Genomic DNA, 25,778 nt, shown 5'->3' with positions numbered 1-25,778 from the left:
TTTGCAAACGTTGTGCGCAAATAGCAAGCAACATTGGCTTTTATACAAAAATCTGCAATGTTGTTGAAACCAATTCGCAGCCGTCAAAGGCTAAAAGGCGCATATGAAAAGTAACAAGAACAGCAGCAGCTGCAGCGCTGCGACGGTAACGACAACATTATTAGCAGCGTGGAAGCAGCGCAGCCGCCAGCGATAAAAAACGGCAAAGCCGAGCGCGGCATCAACAGTGTTAAGAAGGATGTTAAATAACAAGAATGAGTAACAGCACAAGCAACAGGTGAAAATCCAACGCAACAGTGTGCTGCTGAAACAACAGTGCTGTTAACACCGACGTTAACAGCGATGCCGAATGCAGGCGCACCATGCGTATACGTAACGAAGCAAAGTTGCGAGCGTTGGCGAACGAACAGCGAATATTTCGCAAATTTGTTAGTGCATGTGTATATGTTAGTTAAATATGTAAATATGTATACGAGCATACCATCAACCAATGAAGCTGCGAATTAGAGCACGAAGTTTTTGCTTTCAGCGTGGGTCTTATCACTGGTGTTATTATCACCGATGAAGTTCGTTCGTGCCGTTTTCATTGCTGCTTGTTAAGCGTGTGCATGCTGTTGTGATGTGTATTCTTGCAGGCAGCGCACATGTAGGCTGACCACTAAAAGCTTAGCTGAACGCTTATGAAGACAAGAAACGAATTAAATTTTTCTTTAAGGAAATGTATTAGCTGCGCGGGAAAATTTCGAATATCCTTAAATATTAACAATTTCGTTATGCTATACATTATACAGTTGCTATGATGGCATTCTGTTTATTAATTTTTATCATAAAATTTTTAATTTAAGATTTCCCTAAATACATTTCTGCTTTGTTTGGATTAGAAACATACGCGTAAATCATAATAGAATTCGTTACAGAGAGCTTAAAAGCCATGAAAATTCGACTTATGGGTGTGGAAATAATCGTTGTACATATAAGAAAATTTGGTATGAGAGAATTTATTTTATAAAAAGCAAAACATATCAAAAATTTAATGAAGTTTAGAAAATTTAGTCGTAATAAGAAAAAATTCGTGGTAAGCTCGTAATAGAAAAGTACGATTGTTAATGCCTGAACTAGCTTTCTGGTTTCCAGTAATTAATTGATGTGCTAAAAACGATTGATGATTTCTGTGAAATCATTAGTAATAATGAGATCGTGCAATATCATCTTATAATGAATGAAGGCTATTGTTGCTAAGAGTAAAATAATCTTGAAATTTACATTTACCACGTGTACTGGTAGGAAATGAAATTTTTTTGTGGAAATGATATACTAATTTTGATGGGAAAGTAAAAAAAAATTATTCAAATTTTTTACCATTGCTTTTTACATATTCTGCCCACCTGTTTGGCAATTTGTTGATACCATAACAATAGAAATGGATCAAATTGATCATTTGTTGTCCGTACCGTTTAGTATTAACAGTTTCACTAGGTTCTAGAAGCTAATGGCTTTTCTGATCCCACCAAACAGAGAACATTGCCTTCTTACCTAGTCGAACAGTTTTTGTACTCGATAGTTGTCCCGGATTAACTTATGGTTTTCTTCTTTGGTGGTCTTCCACGTTCTCCATTTCTCTTATCAAAATCATTATCTCCGAAAACAACTTTTGTACATTGCTTCTGATAGAGTATATGTTTCTTTTTTAACTTCCTAAAATAAGTTCATTAATTTAACACAGAGAAAACTCTTTTCTTAATATATTTGTAAATACATGTAACTTTATTTGAATTTTTAATATTCCCTAGTGACTTACACATAATACGAGTAAAATACCGGAAGTTCATAAATAAAAGTACGACAACAAATAATGACGACAGCGTTTCGGATTTCCCCACATTTTGCATACTTTTATGCGCGGCGCGCCAAATAAACATTACACACATGCTTACACTCGAAGCAAAACGTGTAGCAAAAATATATTAAAACACGTAATGAAAGGCTAAGTTCGGGTATAACCGAACATTTCATACTCCTACAAGGATTAAAGCTGGAGGTAGGTAAGGCTTCTTAGTTAGAGTGCACAAATATGCACCGTTATTAGAAAAACACGTTCTCAATTCACACATTGACCATTATTTTCTATTTAAAAATCAACTATAGGTACTAGGGTCCGCATCCTCGGCACCTGGAGGCTTGAACAGTTTGAGAGACATGTACATTAAACCTATTAGGGGGTGAAGCTCAGCCCACTTTTTCAAAAATTTTAGCCCAATGATGATTTGTGGGCATGGTAATGGTCCGCTTACACCCCTCAAATAAATCGTCGTTACTTTTTTGCCGAGGAACGTAAACAAGTACGAGTATAGCGAGTTTCGTTACGAAATCTCAATTTTTGTTCAAGTTACAGCTGCAGGACACACGACGGACAGACAAACAGTCACTAGGATTTCAACTCGTCTCATCATTCTGGTTATTTCTATATAACTATATAATCCTATATCTAACTCGATTAGTTTTAGGTGTCACATACAACCGTTAGGTAAACAAAATTATTATGCTCTGTAGTAACATGTTGCAAGAGTTTAAAAATTACGAAAATGTTGTAAATGAATACCAGCATTGTTGTTGCGCTCGTAAATCAAGTGCGATTTTATACGTCATGTATACGTCATGCACGTACTGGCCTACGTTGCCAAGTCCAAATGCTGACGTTCATTAGATGCCGTACTGTTGGCGATATGGCGGTTTGTTTTATCGTTTTAAGGAATAAATTCCTAATTGTTTGGTCATTACTGTAACTTTTTCAAAGTTGTATTTGCATATAGTTTACTGTTATATAAAATTATTATTATATTATAGTATACTATACGCTTTATTCGTATGTAGGTCTGAGTAGAGCTTTCAGAAAAAAATATTTTGGATAGGACTATATCAAATCAAAACTCCAAGACTAAGTTTTTTCGATACTATGGTATAGATTTCACTATCTGATGGTGGTTTCTCTTCTTATCATTGAAATTTGAGTAATAATAATCAAACTGTAGAAATAAAATCGTATGCTGCTAATTACCTTGCAAAGTAATCACCTTCGAAATCGTATACTCAATAAAATATATTCCTACGAATCGTATTACGTTTTCTCTTTAAACTTACACGCTAATCTATTTTTAAATATAAGATACAACAGTTGACAAATAAGCCAAGAGAATGAGCAAATTAGTTTGAAGCAATTACCCTAAGGTCGTCCTATGGGCATTATGCGATTGAGCCAATATCCCAATTACGTATTCATATGCTAATATACACTTTTGTATTGACATGAATATATTTATAAATACGCTCATGTGCCCTGTTGGAATTATTACAGTTAGGTGAACGCAGCTTTTAAGTCATTTGCATCATATTCTCATTCATGAATTTTATTCATGAAGTTCGCACAACAACAAATCGGCTACAGAAAGTGTCTGTAGGAACTAATCGACTAGCATCTGAGCCTTTAAAATACAGAAGCGAGCGCCAGAGAAAAATTAAGAAGAGCTAGTCAATATCCAAAGGCTGCTCTTTGTAGCTAAGCCTGAATCAAGTGGCTTTGTAAATAATATATGAAGGCACTTAATTACAGGAAGACGTAATTTTGACAGCTCGTGGCGGCCAAGTTTGTTTACTGATTTCTGTCAACTTTTATCAGTGTGTTCGGTAAGGTTTACCATTTCAACATGTCGCGTTTCACTTTTCTTCAACATTTAGACATGATCCAAGACATTTACGCAAATTCACACTCTCAGGTGGTTACTGTAGCTCTTCGCGCAAAACACTGTATTCCCAAATGGGGCCGAAAGCTCGATAACATTATAGCCTAGCAGAGAAAAACAAAAATGCTGGTTTATTCTTCAACATAGTCTTCTCTTAGTGCACCACACTCGAGCCTTCAAAGCGGCAATAACTTCCTCATTGCTCTAAAATCTCTGTCAAATTTCAAATTTCTCAAATTTCTGTCAAGCGAGTGATTTGACAAGTTTGGTTACCAAAAAGAGTCGTACTGGGCCAAGTCTCGACAATATGATGGATATGTTCAGAGCCTAATTCGATCAATTTAGCCATTTTGATGGCGGAAAAGTGAACCGCTGCATTTTCATGGTGTTAAATTGCTTTTTTCTTCCCAATTGGATCTATTTTCTGGAAGTCGGCATCGAATTTATTCTCCATTTAATCGATGAAGATCACACCTTGTGAATCCCATTAAGCTCTGTCATCACCTTGTCGACCAATAGAACAGTATTGGTCTTCTTCTAAAGGAACTTCCAGAATAAAGTTCACTGTTTCGACTGTACTTTGGTCTCTGGTGGACCCATGTTTCTTCGACGGTCACTATACAATAGCAAAGCTAGTGGTCTAACGGTTGCACTTATGGTCACACGCAGTCCTTTTATATGCCCAATACCTCAATTATCTCGCACACGCCCAATCTGTAGTCTGCCAATGCAAAAAGGATTTCGTCGCGTTAACCTTCAAAACTATGAACTTTGGTAAAACCAATTTCCGGCCGTTGCCATCGAAGAAAAAGAATGACCAGACACTCGTAAATCATCCAAACGTACTTCGATATAACTGCGAGATTTCTCACCCAAAAACTAGAACCTATTCACTGTCCGATATTGCTGACTTTTTAGCATTCTTCTAAAACCTACCTACCTACATATCTATGTACTCCCGAATCAATGTCATTTTCATTTTCTCATTGGAACATATTTTAAAAGCGATTATTCTGCAAAAGAGCAAAATAAATCATCACACCAAAATATAGCAGTCCTTTAGCCTTCCACCCTTATACATACAAGTATATTTAAAATTTACTTACTCGTACATAACCTCAAACTCATTTAAGTCAAATGAAATACAAAACAAATTTCAATTTCGCTGATTGCATTTTTCTGTTTATAGTCTTTTTTCTGATTTTTCTAACCATCCATGGCTTTAATACATATGTATATGTATACATAAAAATGATTCACAAATATCCTGACAAAGGACAATCGCAAAACTGCATTAACCCGGCGCATCGTGAGTAAATCAATAGACTGTCTGAAATGTGTACGTGTGTATGTCAATCTAGTATGTATATATTTACATTTTACTATGGCATATGCAAATTCGGTAATAAATTGTGGCGAAAATTACTGAAACCCTAGAATTACATGATAATAATAGTGATTATCTCACAGAACTATACGCTAATGATTACTGTTATGTTTATTTTATTTATAGCGTAATATATATATATTTATGCATGTAGATATGTGAATAAAAAAAAAACAAACACTATAACTCAATAAATATGAATAAATATGTTAAACAATAATATTATTTATTTTCAATCCCTGTTTACCTTACCTAATAATATGAAAATTAGACCGGGTCGATTTTTTTTCTTTAAAATCGCGTATGCGGGAAATGTTCTACGCATCATTCTGAACAACTTTGCCTACGAAACCGGTTTTGAGCTTTCGATTTTTTAGATGAAGTTTAATTTCTGGAGATTTTTTGTCAGTTTTTGAGATACCCGCATGGAATTTAATCACCTACGTATTTTGATATTATATTGATCATTTGTCGGAATCCTTCAGATCGCTCGAAACCGGTTTTAGTCTAATTAAATGACAAAATGGTTCAAAATGATGCGCTGATCATTTGCCGCATACACAAGTTTTCCATTTTCTTGACTCCCTATAAATCGAACCCTCTAATGCACATAATATCTATTACATAATTATTTAACCTAATATTTGCATGCAAAATATTAGTGAACTTTTGACTTAGGAGGCTTACGTTCCCTATAAATACGCATGTAATATATATAACTACTCAAAGTTCAACTGTATTCCAAACAACGTTCCGTAACTCGAGATCCGTATGTCAGTCGTCTCGAGCTTATCTGCGTACACAAGCAACTTCACATAACCAAACAGAATATATACTCAACAGCGTTATTTAATCGAACGATCTTGCGGGGATCGGTGCTCATATCGTTTGGACTCATTCGACGAGTTCGATTTTTTAAGCTCGCAAGCAAAGAATCTTCCGCAAAATATGCCTTAAAGTGGTTGAACACAGCTCCAATTGTTGCGCGCGATGGCGGATGAGTTCATTTAGGTCTTCTTCGATACTCTGCGCTACAGCAGCAATAGCGTCTTCGATGTGCCCTGTACGGTGTCTCTGAGCATGCGCATTATAGACTAGAATAAATTTGGTGCGAAACCGATCCTTGGTTGTTCGATTATGTCGATCGAATATTGGACGCAATGTGTGATGCGTTGTCCGAACCGAATCATTATAATCAAATTAAAGTTCTATCTTGTACTGGTCAAAAATATAAAAATGATGGTGTAACTTCGCAGTAGATGAGAGTGTACACGCCGCTCGCAGCAACTCGGACTGTCGTGTGGCGCATTTTACGCGAAATCTTAAATACCAAACTGAAGCCGCTCGACCCTCCCAAGCGACATCACATCATTCTGTGAGCTCTTGAAAAGTTCCAAGAAGATCCGACATTTTCGAGCCAAATTTTGTTCAGCGATGAGGCTCATTTCTTGCTCAATGGGTATGTAAACAAGCAAAATTTCCGTATTTAAAACGCAGAACAACGCGGAGAGGTTCAAGAGCTGCCTTTTCATACAGAAAAACCAACGGTTTGGTGTGGTCGGTGGGCCGGTGAAATTAACGGTCCTTCTTCAAAAACGATACCGGTGAGAGCGTAAACGTCAATGGCGACCGTTATCCATGATAATCGACTAATAAGATCTTGTGATATCACATCGTTAGACTTTTTCCTGTGGTGATATGTAAAGTTTATGCGGACAATTCCACTTCGATTTAGGCCTTAGAGCAAAACATCACGCGTTTTATGCGCCAGTTACTAGTCGAAATGCTTGGAAGAGTCATCGAAAATTGGACTAAAGAATGGACCATCTGAGACGTAGCCGCTGCCAACATTTGGAAGAGATAATCTTCAAAAAATAAATTTTTTTTCGAATGATAATAAATTAAATTTGGAGTTTCTGTGTTTTTTTTTTTTTTTTTCATTAAAAAGTAGGGAACCTCTAAATGGATCAATCTTTATAGTAATTATACTCATTTACAACGGAATGCTGAATACAAAATATTTGAAAAAAAACTCACATAAATCAGATTTTTTACATCAAACTTAAGCTAATGTGACGACAAAAGATACTCTGATGTTCGTTGGGCACGGATGAGTTTTGAGGTTAATTTGAATTGATGTTTATTATATTTCAGAGCACTTTCACTCGATCAACAACTTTCTAAGAATAAAAAACGATTTACTTTTCCTGTTATTAATATATAATAATAATTATTAATAATATCTTAATAACTTATGCAAATACGGTCGATAATTACCACATTTCTTTTCTGTTGGATAGGCAATTTATGTTGACTTAATAAAATTATTTTAGCACCTTTTATTACAGCGCGTCTATGGTATATTATATATAGAACAAAAAAAAAACATTTATAAATTTTTGATTTATTTTTTATCTAACAGGTTTTGCAAAAGAATAAATAAGATAATTTTAGCATTACCAAGTAATGGTTGTAATTGTACAGCGTGCTTTTAAATGCTTAACGGTAAGGGGTATAATTTGTCAGTAGCTCTCTTATTACATACAAATATATTATGTACAAACAAAGGTATATATTAACAAATACACATAAATAGCTGTACTGTATATTATAAATGAATTAAATTATTAAGATGCTGTTCGCTTGCTGAATTCAGCAATTAAATAAATATCCAGTTTTAAGTACCTCATTTGTATGAAACTATTCTAAATTGTATTTTTTGCGATGTATCCACACGTGTTTGCCCATGAGCGTTCAAAGTCAATAGCCTGTAATTATAAGTAATTGAAATTATTTTAATAACCACTGTGTGAATAAATCGGTGATTTACATACTGTCGGCAATGCCGATAAATGCAGTCTGGTCTGAATACGAGTGCGTATAAATTATTCGGAATGTAATACAATAAATCTCTGTCAAATTTAATTAAAGCAATTGGCCACATATCTTAATGTTTTTTTTTATCAAAAAATGAAGTTGTTATTATTGATATTTAATAAATTAAATTAATTAATTATAGTTTAATAAATTTCGATATTTTTCGATAATTTTTTTGCCATAGTTAATCGACTTTATTTTGAATTATCTAATTTGTTTTTCTGTATGCGAATTTTTCTCTAACAAACATCGATACATTCACATATACTATTTTTTCGATACATTAATCGATAGTTCCGACGTGTTTTTTTTTTTTTTTTTTAGATGTGCGTGCGCTCCGAGGTCCTAACATCGACTCGGACCACTATCTTGTTGCAGCTAAGATTCGCACCCGCCTCTGTGCAGCAAAAAACGCGCGCCACCAAACACAAGGAAGGTTCGACGTCGAGAAGCTGCAATCACAACAGACAGCTGAACGATTTTCTACTCGGCTTGCACTCCTGCTCTCTGAGAGCACTCGTCAACAACTCGGTATAAGGGAACTGTGGGACGGCATTTCAAACTCCTTACGTACAGCTGCAACCGAAACCATTGGTTTTCGAAAGTGCAAAAGAACAGCTGGTACGACATAAAATATTGATGTCGCAAATATAAAAACAGGCTGCCAGCCTCGCAACGTTACGATCGACCACTACACGTGCGGGATGGGATAGATACCGAGAGTTGAAGAGGGAAGCGAGACGCATTTGTAGACAGAAGAAGAAAGAGGCTGAAATGCGTGAGTACGAAGAGCTTGATAAGCTGGCCGACAGGGGTAATGCTCGAAAATTCTACGAAAAAATGCGGCGGCTTACGGAAGGTTTCAAGACCGGAGCGTATTCCTGTAGAACCCCCAAAGGTGATTAGTCACTGATGCCCAAAGATACTTAAATTATTTCTCCAGCCTGCTGAATGGCAGTGAACGCACAACACCAGAAGAAGGAGAACCCGATTCCCCAATCGATGACGATGGAGCAGACGTTCCATTACCCGACCATGAAGAAGTTCGAATAGCAATTGCCCGCCCGAAGAACAACAAAGCGGCAGGAGCCGACGGATTGCCGGCCGAGCTATTCAAACACGGCGGCGAAGAACTGAGCTAAAAAGCTTCTTTGTAAAATATGGTCGGACGAAAGCATGCCCAACGATTGGAATTTAAGTGTGCTATGCCCAATCCATAAAAAAGGAGACCCCACAATCTGCGCCAACTACCGTGGGATTAGCCTCCTCAACATCGCATATAAGGTTCTATCGAGCGTACTGTGTGAAATATTAAAGCCCACCGTCAACAAACTGATTGGACATTTTTATCAGTGTTTCGTTTGTTATGGCAAATCAACAACCGACCAGATATTCATGTTGCGCCAAATCTTGGAAAAGACCCGTTAAGGAGAATCGACACACACCACCTCTTCGTCGATTTCAAAGCTTTTTAGACATACGAAAGGACTTTATGCCGCGCTGTCTGAATTTGGTACCCCCGCAAAACTAATACGGCTGTATAAACTGACGTGTCAGAATACTTTTAAATTGTTCCGTCAAAACAAGTATGGATGACCTCTCCGAGAATGACAGTTCGATACCAAAGAAGGTTTAGAACATACTAAAATATTCCCTATAGTGTGCGACTTTTTCACCTGTTTTGGAAAATATAGCCGCAGAAGTGTTTATACCATCTTCTATAAGAGTGTACATAATGAATTTGTTGGCGTATGCCGATGATATTGATATCATCGGCCTCAACACCCGCGCCGTTTCTGCTTTCTCCAGGCTGGACAAGGAAGCACAGAAAATGGGTCTGGCAGTGAACGAGGGCAATTTATATATCTTTCATAGTCGTCGCATTCGCGACTTGGCTTATAACGTCACTGTTGACAGTCATAACTCCGTTGAAGTCGTAGATAATTTCGTCTATCTTGGAACTAGCGTAAACACCGTTATCAATTCAACAATTTGAAATATATCAGGATAACTCTTTATATATAGGTATATATATATTACATATACAGGTAATTATATATAGTTCTTCGACATACATACATATATGTTATGTAAACTCTAAGTCACTTATGGCATTCCCGTCCTGCTGCGCTATAGCGCGGCCTGCAAATCGTCTTGGACGATGTCAACAACGGATGAGTATTTTTTGCGAGTTTTCGAGAGAAAAGTTCTGCGAAAGATTTATGGCCAGTGCCTGCGTGTTAGCCACGGCGAATACCGCATTCGATGGAACGATGAGCTGTACGAGATATACGACGACATCGACATAGTTCAGCGAATTAAAAGACAGCGGCTACGCTGGCTAGGTCATGTTGTCCGGATGGACGAAAACTCTCCAGCTCTGAAAATATTCGACGCAGTATTCGACGCTTCCGTTGGAAGGACCAAGTGGAGAAGGACCTGGCTTCGCTTGGAATATCAATTGAGCGCCACGTAGCGAAAAGAAGAAACGACTGGCGCGCTGTTGTTAACTCGGATAATCGCTTAAGCGGTTTCTACGCCAATTAAGAAGAAGAAGTATATTAAATTAATTAATTATGGTTTAATAAATTTCGATATTTTCCGATAATTTTTTTTTCATAGTTAATCGATATTTATGCTGTTGATAAAAAAGCATAGTAAACTTCATTTTTAGCTACCTAGTTTTATTTTCAGTATGCGAATTTTTCTCTTACAAACATCGATACTTTCACTAGTATATGTGATTTAATCGATATTTTAATCGATACATGAATCGATAGTTTTTAAATTAAAAACTTAAAGCGAAAGCTAGTTTCAAACATGATTCTAGAGCAAAATATATTTATGTCATATTCAGTTCCGATACTTTATTATCAAAGTTTGCAATTCTATCATAAAATATTGATTTATTAAATATAAAAATATTCGATTAATTTTTAATTACTTAAAATAATTTTCTGTACGCTAATATTTTGATGAAGCATTCAAATATTTACGTTCAGTATTTCAGAAAAATGTATCGGTTAAAATGATTGCAAATATGTTAGAAAAATGGAATGTGTTATCGATAAGTCACAGTTGATAATTTTTTATCGAAAATTGGCGATCTCGAAATAACGAAAAAACTGTAAATGAATGATTATTCAAGATTTTATATCAAAATTATTATTATTATAAAGCATTCAAATATTTTGAATCTACATATTTATCTCAACTATCTGACAAACTGAAATAAATTTCAGGTAGAATGTAGAGTACCGAATTAAGGAACAAAGCAGCATATGTATTCTTTTTATGATTCTCATTTCAATAATTGTTAGCTCTTTCATGAATAATACACGAGCTTGAGCTTGAAAGCACAAGTTATTAAACAAATTGGTATTATTAAAGCAAAAAGTTTTAACTTTTTAGGAAATCTTGTGATTTTTCATTACTATAAACAAGATACTATATACAAGATCCTTGTATACGGAAGAGTACATAAAGCGGCGAAAAGCAAACAGTTATTTGAAGCTCAATTGCTGATTTTATAAAGATTAGAAGTTTATGGTTAATACTGGAGAATAAAAAGATTGCAAACTTTCTTCTAGCTTTCTTTAATAAGATTAGAGAATTTACTTCTAAAGATTACTTTTGCTTAAGATGCTATAAACACAGAACCACCTGTGAAATTGTAAATCTCATGCTTCAAATAGGTGAAAATCTAAAAGTAGGTAATCTGGTTAAATTCAACTTTTAAACATACTTCACTTTAAACATTTTTATTTCGTATTTCGTTTGTTATAATATTCAATACAAGATCTTTTTGTTTCTAGAACCAACCGATGTAATATGCTTTTAACTACTGTGAGCGCAGCCACCCTAATATTTGAGACTTTTTAGTGAGATATAGATAAACCACATATTATCTGATGTCGTAGAAAATGCGGTACTACTTGAGATCTTTAATATTTAGTCTCAACAAGACGATGTCAGAATACTTTTTAAATTGTTCCAACCTCAAAACAAGTATGGACAATAACAATTACTTGACGAGAATGACAGTAGATTACTTTATAGAATTTAGAATTGTTTAGAACATACTAAAATATATCGCCTATAGTGGATAGTGTTTATCACTAGTACTGGATAGATGTAGCTCACACGAAAAACATAATGAATTTGTGTAGTAGTTATAAAATTTTATCGGTTAGATCGTGTTAAAATAATTTATACGCTTTCATACGAATTTGATTGTTCCAAACCTTATAATCACCTTGAATAACTTCCACATAGCCTCCGTCTTTGCTGGGGTTCGAACCATTGTACTATACGTTATCTTCTAACAATTTGAATATATCATGATAACCGTTGCATATATAGTATATATATATTACATATGCATGTCATTATATATGTGGTTTTAAACATACATATATGTTATGTACATATGTATATAACTCTCCGGTTTATGGCATTAGTTTACTGTTCACGTTGCGCTCATTTAGCGCGGCCTACAAAATCGAAAGAAATTAATGTAAATATTTTTTTAAATACAAACCATCTTCGATTCAGTGCCTATGATTAAGCTTGGCGTTCTTCTCAAAAAATTTCAAGAGAGTAGTGTGTTATACTCATTAAAATATAGTACGGTATGATGTAACATTCCACTCTCTATCATATTTTAATTATGCTACAATTTGAGTTATGCTAGTTGTAATTTCGATTTGTCACTCTCTAATTTTTAACGAATCGAAGACGGTTACTCTTATATCTATAATTATACACAACAGCACACCAACCTGCAACATCGAATGCTTCGAAAGCGGGTCCGCATCACTCGATTCACGCTGAGTACTCGAAGTGAGTGTCGGATTACGACGTAAATTCCGCGACTGTTGAGTGTGTCGATAATTGAGAGAGCCATTCGTTTTCTTGCGTAGCAAAATCGACTGAAAATTACAATTAATAACAATTAGCGGCAAATTTACGCAATTTTAGTTATCGTATGCCTGTATGTAAAATAAAGGATAGTAAATACATTGCACACCTTGAATGCCTGCCGAAACTTGTTGCTCATCAGATTATATAGCAACGGATTGATGCATGTCGACAGGTAATAAAGCACTCCCGACACATAGGTCATCACGGTGTATATCACCACATGATGATTCTTATCAGCTGCAGCAGCGTCATCGTGCTCCCCACCGCCAGCAACACCATCAGCACTCTCACTGCCGCCACCCCAAACATTCGGGCCATAAACAGCGATTAGCCGCTGCGCGTGGAAGGGGGCCCAACACAATAAGAAACATATGACAACCGCGACTGTAAATGAAAGAGAAAATTGCAGCCATTGAAATTGATAATCATGCGTTCTATACGTATGGTTGACTCTTATGTACATATTTATAATATTTATATATTCTCATACACGAGCCCTTAGTTGCTGTAATTAAAGTAAATAAATGTGAGTTTTTTTGTATTTTTTTCCACACGTTACGAGCGGAATCATTATAAGTATGTACATAATAATTAAGTGGGCATAATCGTCAACAACAAGTGCGTCTTAATTAATACTCATATATGTAGTTGGGATTAGACAAGAGCGCGGCTTAGTCAGTTTACAAACATTAGATATTATGAGGTTCTAAATAAATTCTTACCATCGGCTTTAATACCCTTCACGGGTTCATTTACAATAAAATTAAAGGTTGTAAAAAATCGTTATTTTGATTTTGGACGGTTAGTTTGTACGATATTTGTATACCATAGTGCGGCGATTCCGACAAATGAACAGTTTCTTAGAGAAAAAAGGACGTTCGAAAGAATATCAGATCGCCATAATCAAATAATCGATGTTTCGGAATCGATTTTCAGTAGTCGAAGTCGATTAAGAATCGATTCTTGACATTCGAAAAATCGACTATTATTATATTACATATAATAAATGTTTCTTGGGATTCAAATTACCTCACATACCATTATCAATCATAATAAGGGGGTATTCTGGTCTAGAAGCATGAATTTCAGGTAATTTTTAAAGTGTCGTAAAAAAGGCAATTAATATTTTTATTATCCATTTTTTTATTAGTTATTTGTTAATTTTAGAAGAGTACAGAAAAAAATTAAAAACTAAAAAAAAGTAAAAATTTCAAAAATTAAGAGCTGACGAAATAGGGGGTCTCTAAAAATTTCCACGTGACCATGCCCATGATTTCAACCCTCCTAGTTATCTGAAACCAACAAAAAAAAAGATTATTAATATAGAATAATGTCGCAATGGCTGGAACTATGGAAAAGTGGGAAAAATTTTTTTCACAAAATGGCGACTGCCTGAAAAAAAAAGTTTTTTTGGATCACTTTTTCTGACTATTTCGAATTTTTTAAAAATAATAAAAATAAAAATTTGGGGATGGAGCTGGTTCTAACCATAGACAAGCCTATAAAGAAGACCAGTAGAACCTGAGAAATCGTGGGTACCGTTCCGAAAAAGTCAGTTTTGAGAAAAACGCGTTTAAAGTTTCGCGTAAAGCCTTTTGTTCGATTAGTTCCGGCCGAACCAGTTTTGATGCCGAGTCATAAAAATGCCTATATCTCCGAAAGTAATTTGAATTTTGAAAAATCCTCTTGTACACATATTCTTTAATAGTTAAATTTTGAAAATATAAAAAAAAATTTCGATTTTTTTAAATTTCTAGACTAGAAAATCACCCAGATGTTATATGTTTGTTATAGAAGCGTTGGGTCAAGTATTCGCACAATTTTATCCATTTTTCGAATTATGTTATGATTAAAACAAGCCGTTTCAGTTTCATTGAGATAACTAACTTGTTGGTTGTTATACAATATGCAGTGTAAAGTCACGCGGAAGTGCGAAAATCTATATATATTAGGTATATGGGAGCTCAGGGCAGTATTGACCCGATTCAATCCATTTCTGGTACACAGAAATACCATCATTTATTGGTTCTTGATTTGTACACTGGAAAGGAGAGTCAGGTTGAATGATGGAATTTAAAACTGTGTTCATGGGAAGTGGGCGTGGTTGCAGTCCGATTTCGCACTTTTTCGCAGTATGACATAAGTATGCTAGAAGAATGTCACATATCGAGTTTTTAAAATCGGTCGAGAAGATCCTGATATATGTAATTTTACCTAAAAATCGACGGTACTACGCCCATCATTCAATTTTTACACCGGCTCATATAAAGCCCGCTCATACCATTTCGATTCCTTTAATGGCGTTTTGTGAGCGTGGTAGTGTTCTGACGGACGTAGTCTACGATCTCTGCCTTACCTTTTCGCCAAGAAACATGTGAACTAAGTTTCATGAAGATATCTTAATTTTGACTCAAGTTAAATATTGCAAAACATACAAACAGACATTCACCCAGATTTAAACTTCTCTAGTTATCATGATCATTTATATACTTATGCATAACCCTATATCTATCTCGTTTAGTTTTAGGTGATACATGCAACCGTTAGTTGTACAAAACTATTATACTCTGTAGCAATATGTTGCAAGAGTATAAAAATGGATAGAAACAAGTCAATTGCTCAAGTTTCGGGACTGAAATGTCACCGAACATTTTATACTCGCATGATAAATGATAATCGAGATTTCATTACCCGTCATTTACATATTTTTCAAATACCGTATTTTTGTAAAGTTTTATTCCGCTATCATCATTGGTTCCTAATGTACTATATATAATACAGAGAAGGCATCAGATGGAATTCAAAATAGCGTTATATTGGAAGAAGGCGTGGTTGGGAACCGATTTCACCTATATTTCGTACATGTCATCAGCGTGTTAAGAAAATATTATATACCGAATTTCATTGAAATCGGTCTAGTAGTTCCTGAGATATGGTTTTTCCATAGTGGGCTTTTAAAAAAGCCTGGGTGCAGCTTCCTTCTGCAATTTCTTCCGTAAAATTTAGTGTTTCTGACGTTTTTTGTTAGTCGGTTAACGCATTTTTAGTGATTTTCAACATAACCTTTGTATAGGAGGTGGGCGTGGTTATTATCCGATTTCTTCCATTTTTGAACTGTATATGGAAATGCCTGAAGAAAACGACTCTGTAGAGTTTGGTTGACATAGCTACAGTAGTTTCCGAGATACGTTCAAAAAACTTAGTAGGGGGCGGGGCCACGCCCACTTTTCCCAAAAAAGTACGTCCAAATATGCCCCTCCTTATTGAGATCCTTTGTGCCTAATTTCACTTTAATATCTTTATTTATGGCTTAGTTATGACACTTTATAGGTTTGATTTTGCCCATCTTCGTTCTTATGGAGCCAAGAAATACGTGTACCAAGTTTCATCATGATATCTCAATTTTTACTCAAGTTACAGCTTGACAGACGGACGGACGGACAGACAGACGGACGAACAGACAGACATCCGGATTCCAACTCTACTCGTCACCCTGATCACTTTGGTATATATAACCCTATATCTAACTCTTTTAGTTTTAGGACTTACAAACAACCGTTATGTGAACAAAACTATAATACTCTCCTTAGTAACATTGTTGCGAGAGTATAAAAATTGCAAATACTTATTTTTATCAATTGCTCAAGTTCCTGGCAAGGCGGTAGAACTGAAATCGAAAGCTCCTCAAAAAATTTTAAATAAACTAGCGTATGTCGCCTTGAAATAATCAGCCAAAGAAGTAGTAGCTCTTGGAAAAGCTGTTAGAAAAATAGCTATTAGAAGAATCTTTTGAAGAGAGTTTCTGCAACATGCTTCATAGTTTGACCAATAAATATAATAGTATGAAGTCAAACTGGAAATTTTAAAATTCTTTATTACGTAAATAGTTATATGAGGGCTAGTGGTAGTATTTTATCCATTTTGACATAACTGCACTATATTATTATAATGAATATTAAAGATATATCTATCAGATTGACATACATATGTTTTTGGTATGAAGTCAGCAAAAGGCAAACATTTTCTGATTTTCGAAGTTTCATTTCCGATATCGTCATTGGTGTTTAAGTTGTATACTATAACGTGAAAGAGTGAGATGGATGGATAGTGTGATTTATGTGAAGACAATTTGGCTCGTCCATTTTCACATCGTAACATAAAAAGTCAGGACAATGTTATGGTTGAAAAGTTATGGTTGTAAAGTTGGACAGTTCCACGCTTATTGTCTAATAAAGATATTTAAATATGTTTCGAATAATATCGACTAATATAGCGATATTGTACTACCTCCTTAAAAACCCCTTATAAGAGTAAAACAAATAGGTTGTTGTTATAGCTGACGCTGATGATCCTTAACACGTACTGCTTAATCAAATATATTCAACAAATATGTACTAAGCGTGTAAATATGGTATAACTACAATTATTTACGTTAGCAACGACACCCATTTCTAAAGACCAACTTAAGTATATTTTAAATGAGTACACAAAGGTTGTTTTGATCATTCATTTGCATTTAAAATATACTAATATTTTGATCACATCTCTTCATATTCGCGTTTTCTCTATAATTTTCCTTACATACAATTGGTTTTTTGGACTTAGAAACCCGAAACAGCTTTCCAAACATTCTTAATAAGCCGGTTTGGGTTACTGCTTCAATTTCGAATGAAATCAGCAGCAAGATATTATCACGTATCTTATCTAAATCGAAGTAATCAAAAAACAATAAAAATAGATATGATTCGGCTTCGTTGGTTGAATCGCTTAGAAAATTTCTGCGACATACAAGATGGACTGTCGGTATAGTTTTCATCAAACTTAAAAATTGTTTAATTTTTTTTTTGTTTTGTTCTTTGGTCTGCCTTAAATGTCTATCATGGCAATCTGGAAAATTGTTTACATGATAGTCGGTTATACGTAGCCGGAAGTAACCTACATTTATGTTTTCCTACAACTAAATCAGCAACATCCATGAAAACGATCCAAGAATTTTTTATACAGACCCATTACCAACTTATCAATAGACCATAAATTTATGCTAAAAATTGTCATTACTATATCCTAGACATATGTTCTAAGAATATATGCACTCTGAGTTTCATTAAGTTACATAACATACCATCACCAAATTATAGAAGATTAAAGCCAACCTGATGTTTTAAAATCCTGAATATAAGCTTTCACCTAATTTTATGCTTTCATTATGGTTCGATCCGCACAAAAGCTAGAGTGCGGAACTTCAACCTACCTAACCTACTGCCAATTCCAGACTCTCCCACGAAACCACTTGATTAATTATTACTTCGTGGAAATGATAAGACATTTCAATTTCCTCTATGGCACGGACTGACGGACGCCTAATCTGCTCTATATGTCTCAGTTTTGTTATGATTGAGATTGCCGCTTTGTTAACAGCTTTTCAGTTCACAGTGGACTGACACATGAGTGTCGTCAAATTTTCCAACGTAAAACGACCACCGAGTGTAGTTTTAAGCTTTTCATTTGTACTTAAGAAGCGAGAGCAATAAAAGAATACATGCTCAAAATATTCACAGCACCCTGAACACGTCGAACAAATCGGACTAATGTCGTGCTGGAATCTGAAACTTTACAGGTAGCTTCTAAAGCAACCATGTCTACTTAGTATTTGGGTTAGGTGGAAATCCAGGTGCCCATGCTGTCTGTCTATCCACGAATGTATGTCCGGTATCAGTCTGTGGGTCTACCGTCCTTTGAATGAGGTTTGCCACCGCTGCTGCCATATTGTTAAGCTTTTGACTCTCTCTTCTCTTTTGACTCCTATAAACTGTGCTCTGATAGCTTGTTTACCCGCTCGTGTTCGTCACCCTGGATGTTATTGTATTATATGGGAAGTTGGCGTGATAGCGTAGTCCGATTTCGCACATTTTAACACTGTAAAATAAGCTTGACGGAATAATGTCAACTACCGAATTTGGTTTCAGAGATATAGCAGTTGCCCGGAAGAACAGTTGCACGTATACACAGACAGCCACTCGAAATCAACTCTGCTCGTCATCCCGATCATTTATACCATATATATTGGTTCCATATATCTAACTCGATTATGTTTAGGTGATACGAACAACCGTTAAGTGAACAAAACTATTATGCTCTGTAGCAACATGTTGCCAAAGTGAAAAAATTAAAAGTAACTCGAATCTTATCACACTGATGAGGTATTTTACCGACTGTTCTATGAAATTAACAAATTGTAATTTAGCTTTTAGAAAGTGAATTTAGACCAATGAATTTTACCAAAATCGAGTTATGCTGTTATACATTGTAGCGACTGCATGTACATATGTATAATTGTTGAAAGACTATTAGTAAAAAAATGAAGAGCTTATTAATTGGTCTAAATATCTTAACGTGCCTTTTTAAAAACAAATGTCATATATAAAAAAATCATCTGAAAAGAAATTAATTATATATCTTTATGTGAGTAAAACTGAATAAGACTCACTCAAGGATTTTGTACTTTTCCCACAGTGCATTCTATGTAAATTAGATACCGAACATACTTAGATACTTAGATGTGTAATTGCGCATATTAATGACAATGTTAATATGTTGTACTAGTAATCAACACATACAGGCATACATGCATAGATATACATATGTATGCATATACATTTGTATTGGAGCACATCATCGTCACGCCACTTATCAAATATCGAATTTTTCGGAACAAATTGAATTCTAATTGTGACACAGTATGCAGTCGTCATGATAGCCGAATATTTGATTGCCGCGCAGTATTAATAGATCCTGGCAAACAGTTGTTGCCATGTTTGTTGGTATTAATACGACAGTTTCCCGTACACAAATGAGCGAAGGGAAATGAGAATATGCGACAACGACAACATTTGGCGAATAACATATGATGCAAATGAAAATAGTCGCTCATAAACCAAAAAGTGAGATAAGACGAATAATAAAATATTACTCGTAACTCATTCACTACAATAAAAGCATATGTTAGAAAGTGAAATTGTCCAACAATGTTGTAATTGAGGGTGCCATTTTTTTTTTTGTTATTGGCGCATATTGCTGGTTCGGAATGGGTGTAATTAGTGTTGAATGTGAACTAGTCAGCTGAATTGCATAGTTATTGTGTTAGATGGTTAAACTTTACATTTTAGTTAATATTTATAGAAGCATTATAAGCGCATTTTCTATAGGAATCATATGTGCGGAGTCAAGCTGGCGGATACACTCTCATTATAACCTGAACAGGGTATATTAAATTTGCCATGAAGTTTGTCACACACGGAAGCAAACGTCGGAGACTCTATGTAGACTTTCAGTTATTGAGATATCGATCTGAAATTTTGCACACGGCCTTTTTTCCTCAAGAAGCTGCTGTTGATCATGATATTATACAGCTGTCATACAAACTGAACGTTCAAAATCGAACTCTTTCATGCAAATTTGCAATGAATTATTATCCAAGGCAACTGTACAAACTCCGAACTTAATGTTCAGTTCGAATCGCTGTATCAAATAGCTGCCATATAAATTGAATGACCAAATTCATGGCTTTATATGGAAACGTATTTATTTATGGAGGGTATTATAGCTTCGGTACAACCGAGGTTAACGTTTTTCCATGTTTTTTTTTTATCAGAATCACAATAACTTCTATGGCTAATGAAATGATGAAAATAAATGGTTCAAAATCTGTTCAGAAAATGTTAGGAATCGAATCCCTGACAGCCATATTTTACTACCTTGATGATATGAGTGTTATCAAGGCAATCCCGAAGTATTTCGGTGTAATTACTTTGAAATTTTCAGATGTCATGAAACGTATGATTACTGGCGATGAGTCTTGGATCTATGCTTATGACCCGGCAATAGACGGTCAATCGACCGAATATCGTAAAAGGTTAGCCGAAGCCGAAAAAACCATGTCAAAGGAGGTCAAAAATCAAGATTATGTTGACAATTTTTTTTTCGATTATCGCGGTGTGGCGCACTCCGAATTCCTTCCGACTGGCCAAATTGTCAACAAGGAATACTATTTGAGTGTCATGCGTCGTTTGTGCGAAGCTACTCGTAAAAAGAGGCCGATACACTTGGTGTTTACACGCGATAATGATTCTTTCTGAGTTTTTTGCCAAATTTTCAACCAATATCGTGCCGTAACCAACGTATTCGCCTGATTTAGCTTCGTGTGTTCTGGCCACGGCTCTAGCGAAATCGTTTTGAGTCAATTAAAGGCATTAAACGTGAATCGAAGGCTATTCTGGAAATTTACTTGAACAACTGTTTCGAGGATTGGAAAAAACGTAGGCACAAGTGGAGTGGGGCCACTTTGGGGGGGGACGTCATAGTTTTTGAAAAGTAAATTAAGAATTTTAAAATTATGAACAAAGTCTTACTATTTTTTACTCATAGTGGTATATTTTAGTTGATAATTCCGATCTACACTGCAGTAACTACTACTTATGCCGAATTGTTGGGCGGACTACTCACGGTACTATATGTATCAGAAGTTCATCATTTCCGAATTGGTATCTTTTCCACACACTTTTGTATGGTATGAATTAATTGAATTTGTGATTGAACTATGAACTCGGCTAATGAGGGTTATTACAAAAGAGACTGCAAATATTATAGAACAGACAAATTGTACCTACACTCACATATACATGAATACGGTGGAATGTAACTATGCATACTATATGAATATTAATCATTTATATTACATATATAAATATTTTTCGCACTCACTTTAAATTAAGAGAAATGGTTCTTATAATTTTTTGGAACACTCGAACGAAAAGAATAGGATTATTTCATATGGCTTCGGCGAATTTATCTTCGTATGAACTTTTTTAATTATTTATACTAATAATAACAGCAGTTTCACACTCATAATGAGAAGAGCGTCGCCTCAAACTTCGTTTTTTTTTTTTGTGTTACGTAGGTTGCCTTTTATATTTCGGGTTTCGAGAACAAAAAACAAATTTTAATCAATGAAAATCGCTTTATTGTTTTTCAAAATATTCTCAATAAAGGGATCGTCTCAGTGTGGCCATCCGCAAAATCCGCAATTTTTTTTAATGTTGAAAATAACTAATCGGCCCAGTTTTTTATAAATAAATACATTCATGACGAATACAAAATATTTTTTTATAATTATTTATTGGATATATAATAGTTAAATAAATTGTTGAAATGACACGTAAAAAAAGGTCACGTACGATCTCCACGATTGCGGCCGATTGGAACTAGATATACTAAAAATTCTTTCTTTGAGAGTGGAAACCGTTCTGAAAAACACCATTCTGAGAAAAACGCGTTTAAGGATTGTCTTGCTTCGTTTCCTACTCCCTTTCTTCAAGAAACGCTGTAGCGACAGTAATAATTTGAATTTCGATTCCAAAATTTGAGAGAATGTTTAGTACAGTGTATACGATAATACAGCAAAAAAATCGATTTTTCGAAAATTTCACACTGAGACGATCCCTTAAGACCTATACACTTTTGCATGCGTTTGAATGAAGCTTTTTTGGACACCCTTCAGGTGTCAAAATACTTTGACCACTTAATTTATTTTTTACGAACGAGGAGAAACACAAGTCATTAAGTACCGAGACAGAACATATGTATATGGTGGATCACTAATCGAACCAATGTTTTATGCGCTCAAAAATGCAGTGGTTTCGGTCGATGTGTGAGAGCTCGCATTGTCGTGGTGAAGAGTGATTTGTCTCACAACTGATTTTGGACGACCGTCCTGAAATTTGCCTTGGAGTGCTCTACAAACTCGACTGAATTCGCCATACCATTAATAAACACTGGTCCTTAATACAGCTTTATGATCAAAAATTGAATCAAATTAATCTATACGCTCTTAATGAGTTAATCCACGTCAAAAGTTGTAATTCAATTTTTGGTCGAGAAGAATATGTTTTAAGTTACTGTAAACAACACATAGCACAAAAAACATTCTGAGCATGCACAACATCAAAAATGTTAAGCATTACGAGGAGATTGTGAGTTTACAGATTGCAACAATAGTATCGCCAAAACCAGAAATATAAAAGGCAACCTACGTATGGCTTTTAATGTTTTTGTTTTTGGGACGAAACTCACTCGATTACGACGAAACATAAAAAATCGAATTTTAAAGCTTTAAGAGAGGATAAGATGGCAAAGCCAAGTCCCGTTAAGGTCTCAAAAAGTATGTACTACATATTCCATACAACCTAAAAAAGGTAGATAAATGAAGTTAGATCCACCGTTCGTTTTAGGGTCGCATTTTCTTTATATTTCAGAAACAAATACCCAGAAAGTAGAGCTAAAATGATACTCATGTACATTATGGGCATTTGATCTGATCCTGTATTTTCTGAATGTTATTCGTACAGGTAGTAATTTCAGAAAGATCATGAATAACAATGATTCGTCTCCCATCGGTATTAAAATTATGAGATTTAAGGAGGTGAAAAGCTGTCAATCAACTACACACCGTTTTGACAAGTAAGACACTTCACTACTATGTACTTAATATTTTGATTTGCCTCCTCTGACACACCTACCACCGCTAAACACTTACCCAGCATCTTTATCACACGTCGCGTTCCATAGTGATTCATGCGACCGCGCACGGCGCTCAACTGGCTACCACCCATATAACGATATAGCATCGTGTCGCTCTGTGTACCCTTCATGCTCATGCGATCGCTCCCTTTGCGTGTGCCGCTCACACGCACTACGCTACCGCCACCGTACGCCAGACGACCACTCCCCTTCCCAGTGCCATTACTAACAACGCCGCGTCGACCGCCGCCACCACCAGCCTCACCGATGTCGCCCATCAAATTCGAGCGATGCAAACGTAAACCAATCAATAGATACAATACCAATATTATAGACATTGGAGCAATAAAGAAAATAAAGGTGGACAATTGAAACGAGTGTTGAATGATGTTCCGTACAACGGTGCATTTCTCGATGCCGTTCAGCGCTATGATACCGAATTGCGCCGCCTGCGGTATGGCCGTCAAAACGGACACCAACCAAATGAGCACAATAATCCGTATGGCGCGACTTAATTTCGACATAGCCTGCCCCAGAAACGGGTGACATATGGCCATGTAACGTTCCACGGTGAAAGCGGTAATGGTTAGCACTGTCGCATTTGCAGAAGTCTCCGCCAATACGCCGCGACCAATGCAAAAATATTCACCAAATACATACGGATACTTGGACCAGATGAAGTACATTTCCTGCGGCACGCCGGAGAGCAACAGCAGGAAATCCGATACGGCCAAACTGAAGAGGTAGTAATTGGTGGCGGTGTGCATGGAACGGTTCTTCTTGATCACTATACAAGTGCTGATGTTACCAATGACACCGCTGACGAATATCAAACTGTAAATGATCGTCACGGGTATGACGATTTCTAGTGAGTCGCGCGTCGGACCGAGATCGAAAAAGTGTTGAAGCGAAGCGTTTTGCACTTGTTCATAACTATAATTAGAGGAGATGGCGTTGGCGGTGGAAAAGGTGTTATTAAGCACATAAGTAGAACTATTGAGGAGCGCACTGAACTGGCTCTCAACATTGAGTGCACGCGTATTCGTGTAGTCCGGCGGCATGGTTGTCCAACTGCTTGCTTCGCTTGAAGCATTTGCAGGCGCCATGATTTCTTTAGCCTTTGAAGCGCGCGCTTTGCGGAAATCCGTATTTTTCTTACTTGTGCGTTTATTTCAATTGTTGATTCTACACTTTTTTTTTAGTCTTAAGCACTAATAAAATTTCCACTGTTTATTTGTTTATTAATTGCTTTATTTTTAGTTTGGCCACAAGTGTGTGCACACTGCATTTTCTATGCGATTTTCTTCGCGCTTTTATTATTCTTCTCTTACGACAACATGCAAATCACAATAATATTCAATGAATAAATGCGCTTGGTTGTCCGACGAGCCGTGCGACCGTGCGCAATCAAAGTAATTGCGAGTATCGGCACCTGAGTTCGAATGCTGACAGGCGGGCAAGCAGGCGCGCGTCTCAACGGCAATCAAGCCGCCTCACACTCGGCACGCAAGTCGGTGACAACGCACCGTATATTTTCTCACGAATAAGCACAGATCTCTCAACACATTATGCAAAACTGAAAACTTTGTACCCGCGAACGCATGGCGTACGTAAAGGTATACAGTTAAGATTCGAAGATTCGTTTGGCGGAAGAACTTGTAGGTGCGCGCCCGTTCAAGTTCGCGTTTCAGCAGCGTTTGAATGTCTGGCCAGCGGCATTCACACTTTTCGTTTGGTTGGACCTGCCCCCAGCTAAATTCAGTTTAGATGCGCTGCCGTCGCCGCATGTGTGGTACCGTTGTTGTCGCGCTTTCGGCTGTCATGAATGCAAAGAGTTTGCGACGTTGCACGCGCGCGTATTTATTGCAAAGTACACGCCAACAGCAACAATAACAACAGCGACGAGGACGACGCCGATTAGTGCGGTGACAGTGGCGAGCGCTAGCGCCAGCGCCGATAGGCGATAGGCGATCCCATGGCTCGTAATATGGCGTTTCAAACTCGTGTATGGTATATAATTGCACATAAGTATTGTATGTATATAAGTATATGTGTCTGCGTGTGTGTGGAAGTTTACATGCGAACAATGCACTCTATGGTACGTATGCACATACATACATATTTCACTGCTAACCTGCTGAACCAATTGCCGCTGCCGGCGTTGATTTAATTGTATGCATATACAAACATACATACGTGTACGACTGATTTGTTTTCGTTTTCATTTTCCTTTCAGGTTACATTTCGATTGCATTTGAATTAAGGTTAGTTTTCGCATC

General features: G+C 36.1%; 1 protein-coding gene across 3 annotated transcripts; it reads right to left on the bottom strand.

Moving 5' to 3' along the window:
• Positions 1-7,512: 7,512 nt before the first annotated feature.
• On the bottom strand, positions 7,513-25,344 carry LOC126766728 (pyrokinin-1 receptor). 3 transcript variants are annotated; one of them, XM_050484465.1, is made up of 6 exons: positions 24,932-25,344; positions 23,516-24,820; positions 13,031-13,308; positions 12,783-12,932; positions 12,257-12,494; positions 7,513-7,892 (listed from the first exon to the last, which is right to left on the bottom strand). In XM_050484465.1, exons 2-5 carry the CDS (start codon positions 24,603-24,605, stop codon positions 12,450-12,452), a joined length of 1,563 nt encoding a protein of 520 aa, XP_050340422.1. In that variant the 5' UTR covers positions 24,606-24,820; positions 24,932-25,344; the 3' UTR covers positions 7,513-7,892; positions 12,257-12,449. The 3 variants fall into 3 exon arrangements, with proteins under 3 accessions (XP_050340422.1, XP_050340418.1, XP_050340412.1); XM_050484461.1 differs by having other exon boundaries at positions 12,246-12,494; positions 23,516-25,344; XM_050484455.1 differs by having other exon boundaries at positions 23,516-25,344.
• Positions 25,345-25,778: the final 434 nt, after the last annotated feature.

This window comes from Bactrocera neohumeralis, chromosome 2 (genome assembly GCF_024586455.1).
Source record: "Bactrocera neohumeralis isolate Rockhampton chromosome 2, APGP_CSIRO_Bneo_wtdbg2-racon-allhic-juicebox.fasta_v2, whole genome shotgun sequence".
Taxonomy (NCBI): domain Eukaryota; kingdom Metazoa; phylum Arthropoda; class Insecta; order Diptera; family Tephritidae; genus Bactrocera; species Bactrocera neohumeralis.
Note: the sequence above shows the minus strand (reverse complement) of the source record. Positions and strands in the feature narration are given on the sequence as shown.

What these genes read in the sequence shown, in the direction of transcription:
- LOC126766728 (XM_050484461.1), bottom strand. Translation starts at nt 24,605, where the DNA reads ATGGCGCCTGCAAATGCTTCAAGCGAAGCAAGCAGTTGGACAACCATG. An exon ending in AGTTTCGGCAGGCATTCAAG is followed by an intron (nt 12,933 to 13,030) that starts GTGTGCAATGTA and finishes TGTAATTTTCAG; the next exon opens with TCGATTTTGCTACGCAAGAA. An exon ending in CGAAGCATTCGATGTTGCAG is followed by an intron (nt 12,495 to 12,782) that starts GTTGGTGTGCTG and finishes TCGATTTTGTAG; the next exon opens with GCCGCGCTAAATGAGCGCAA.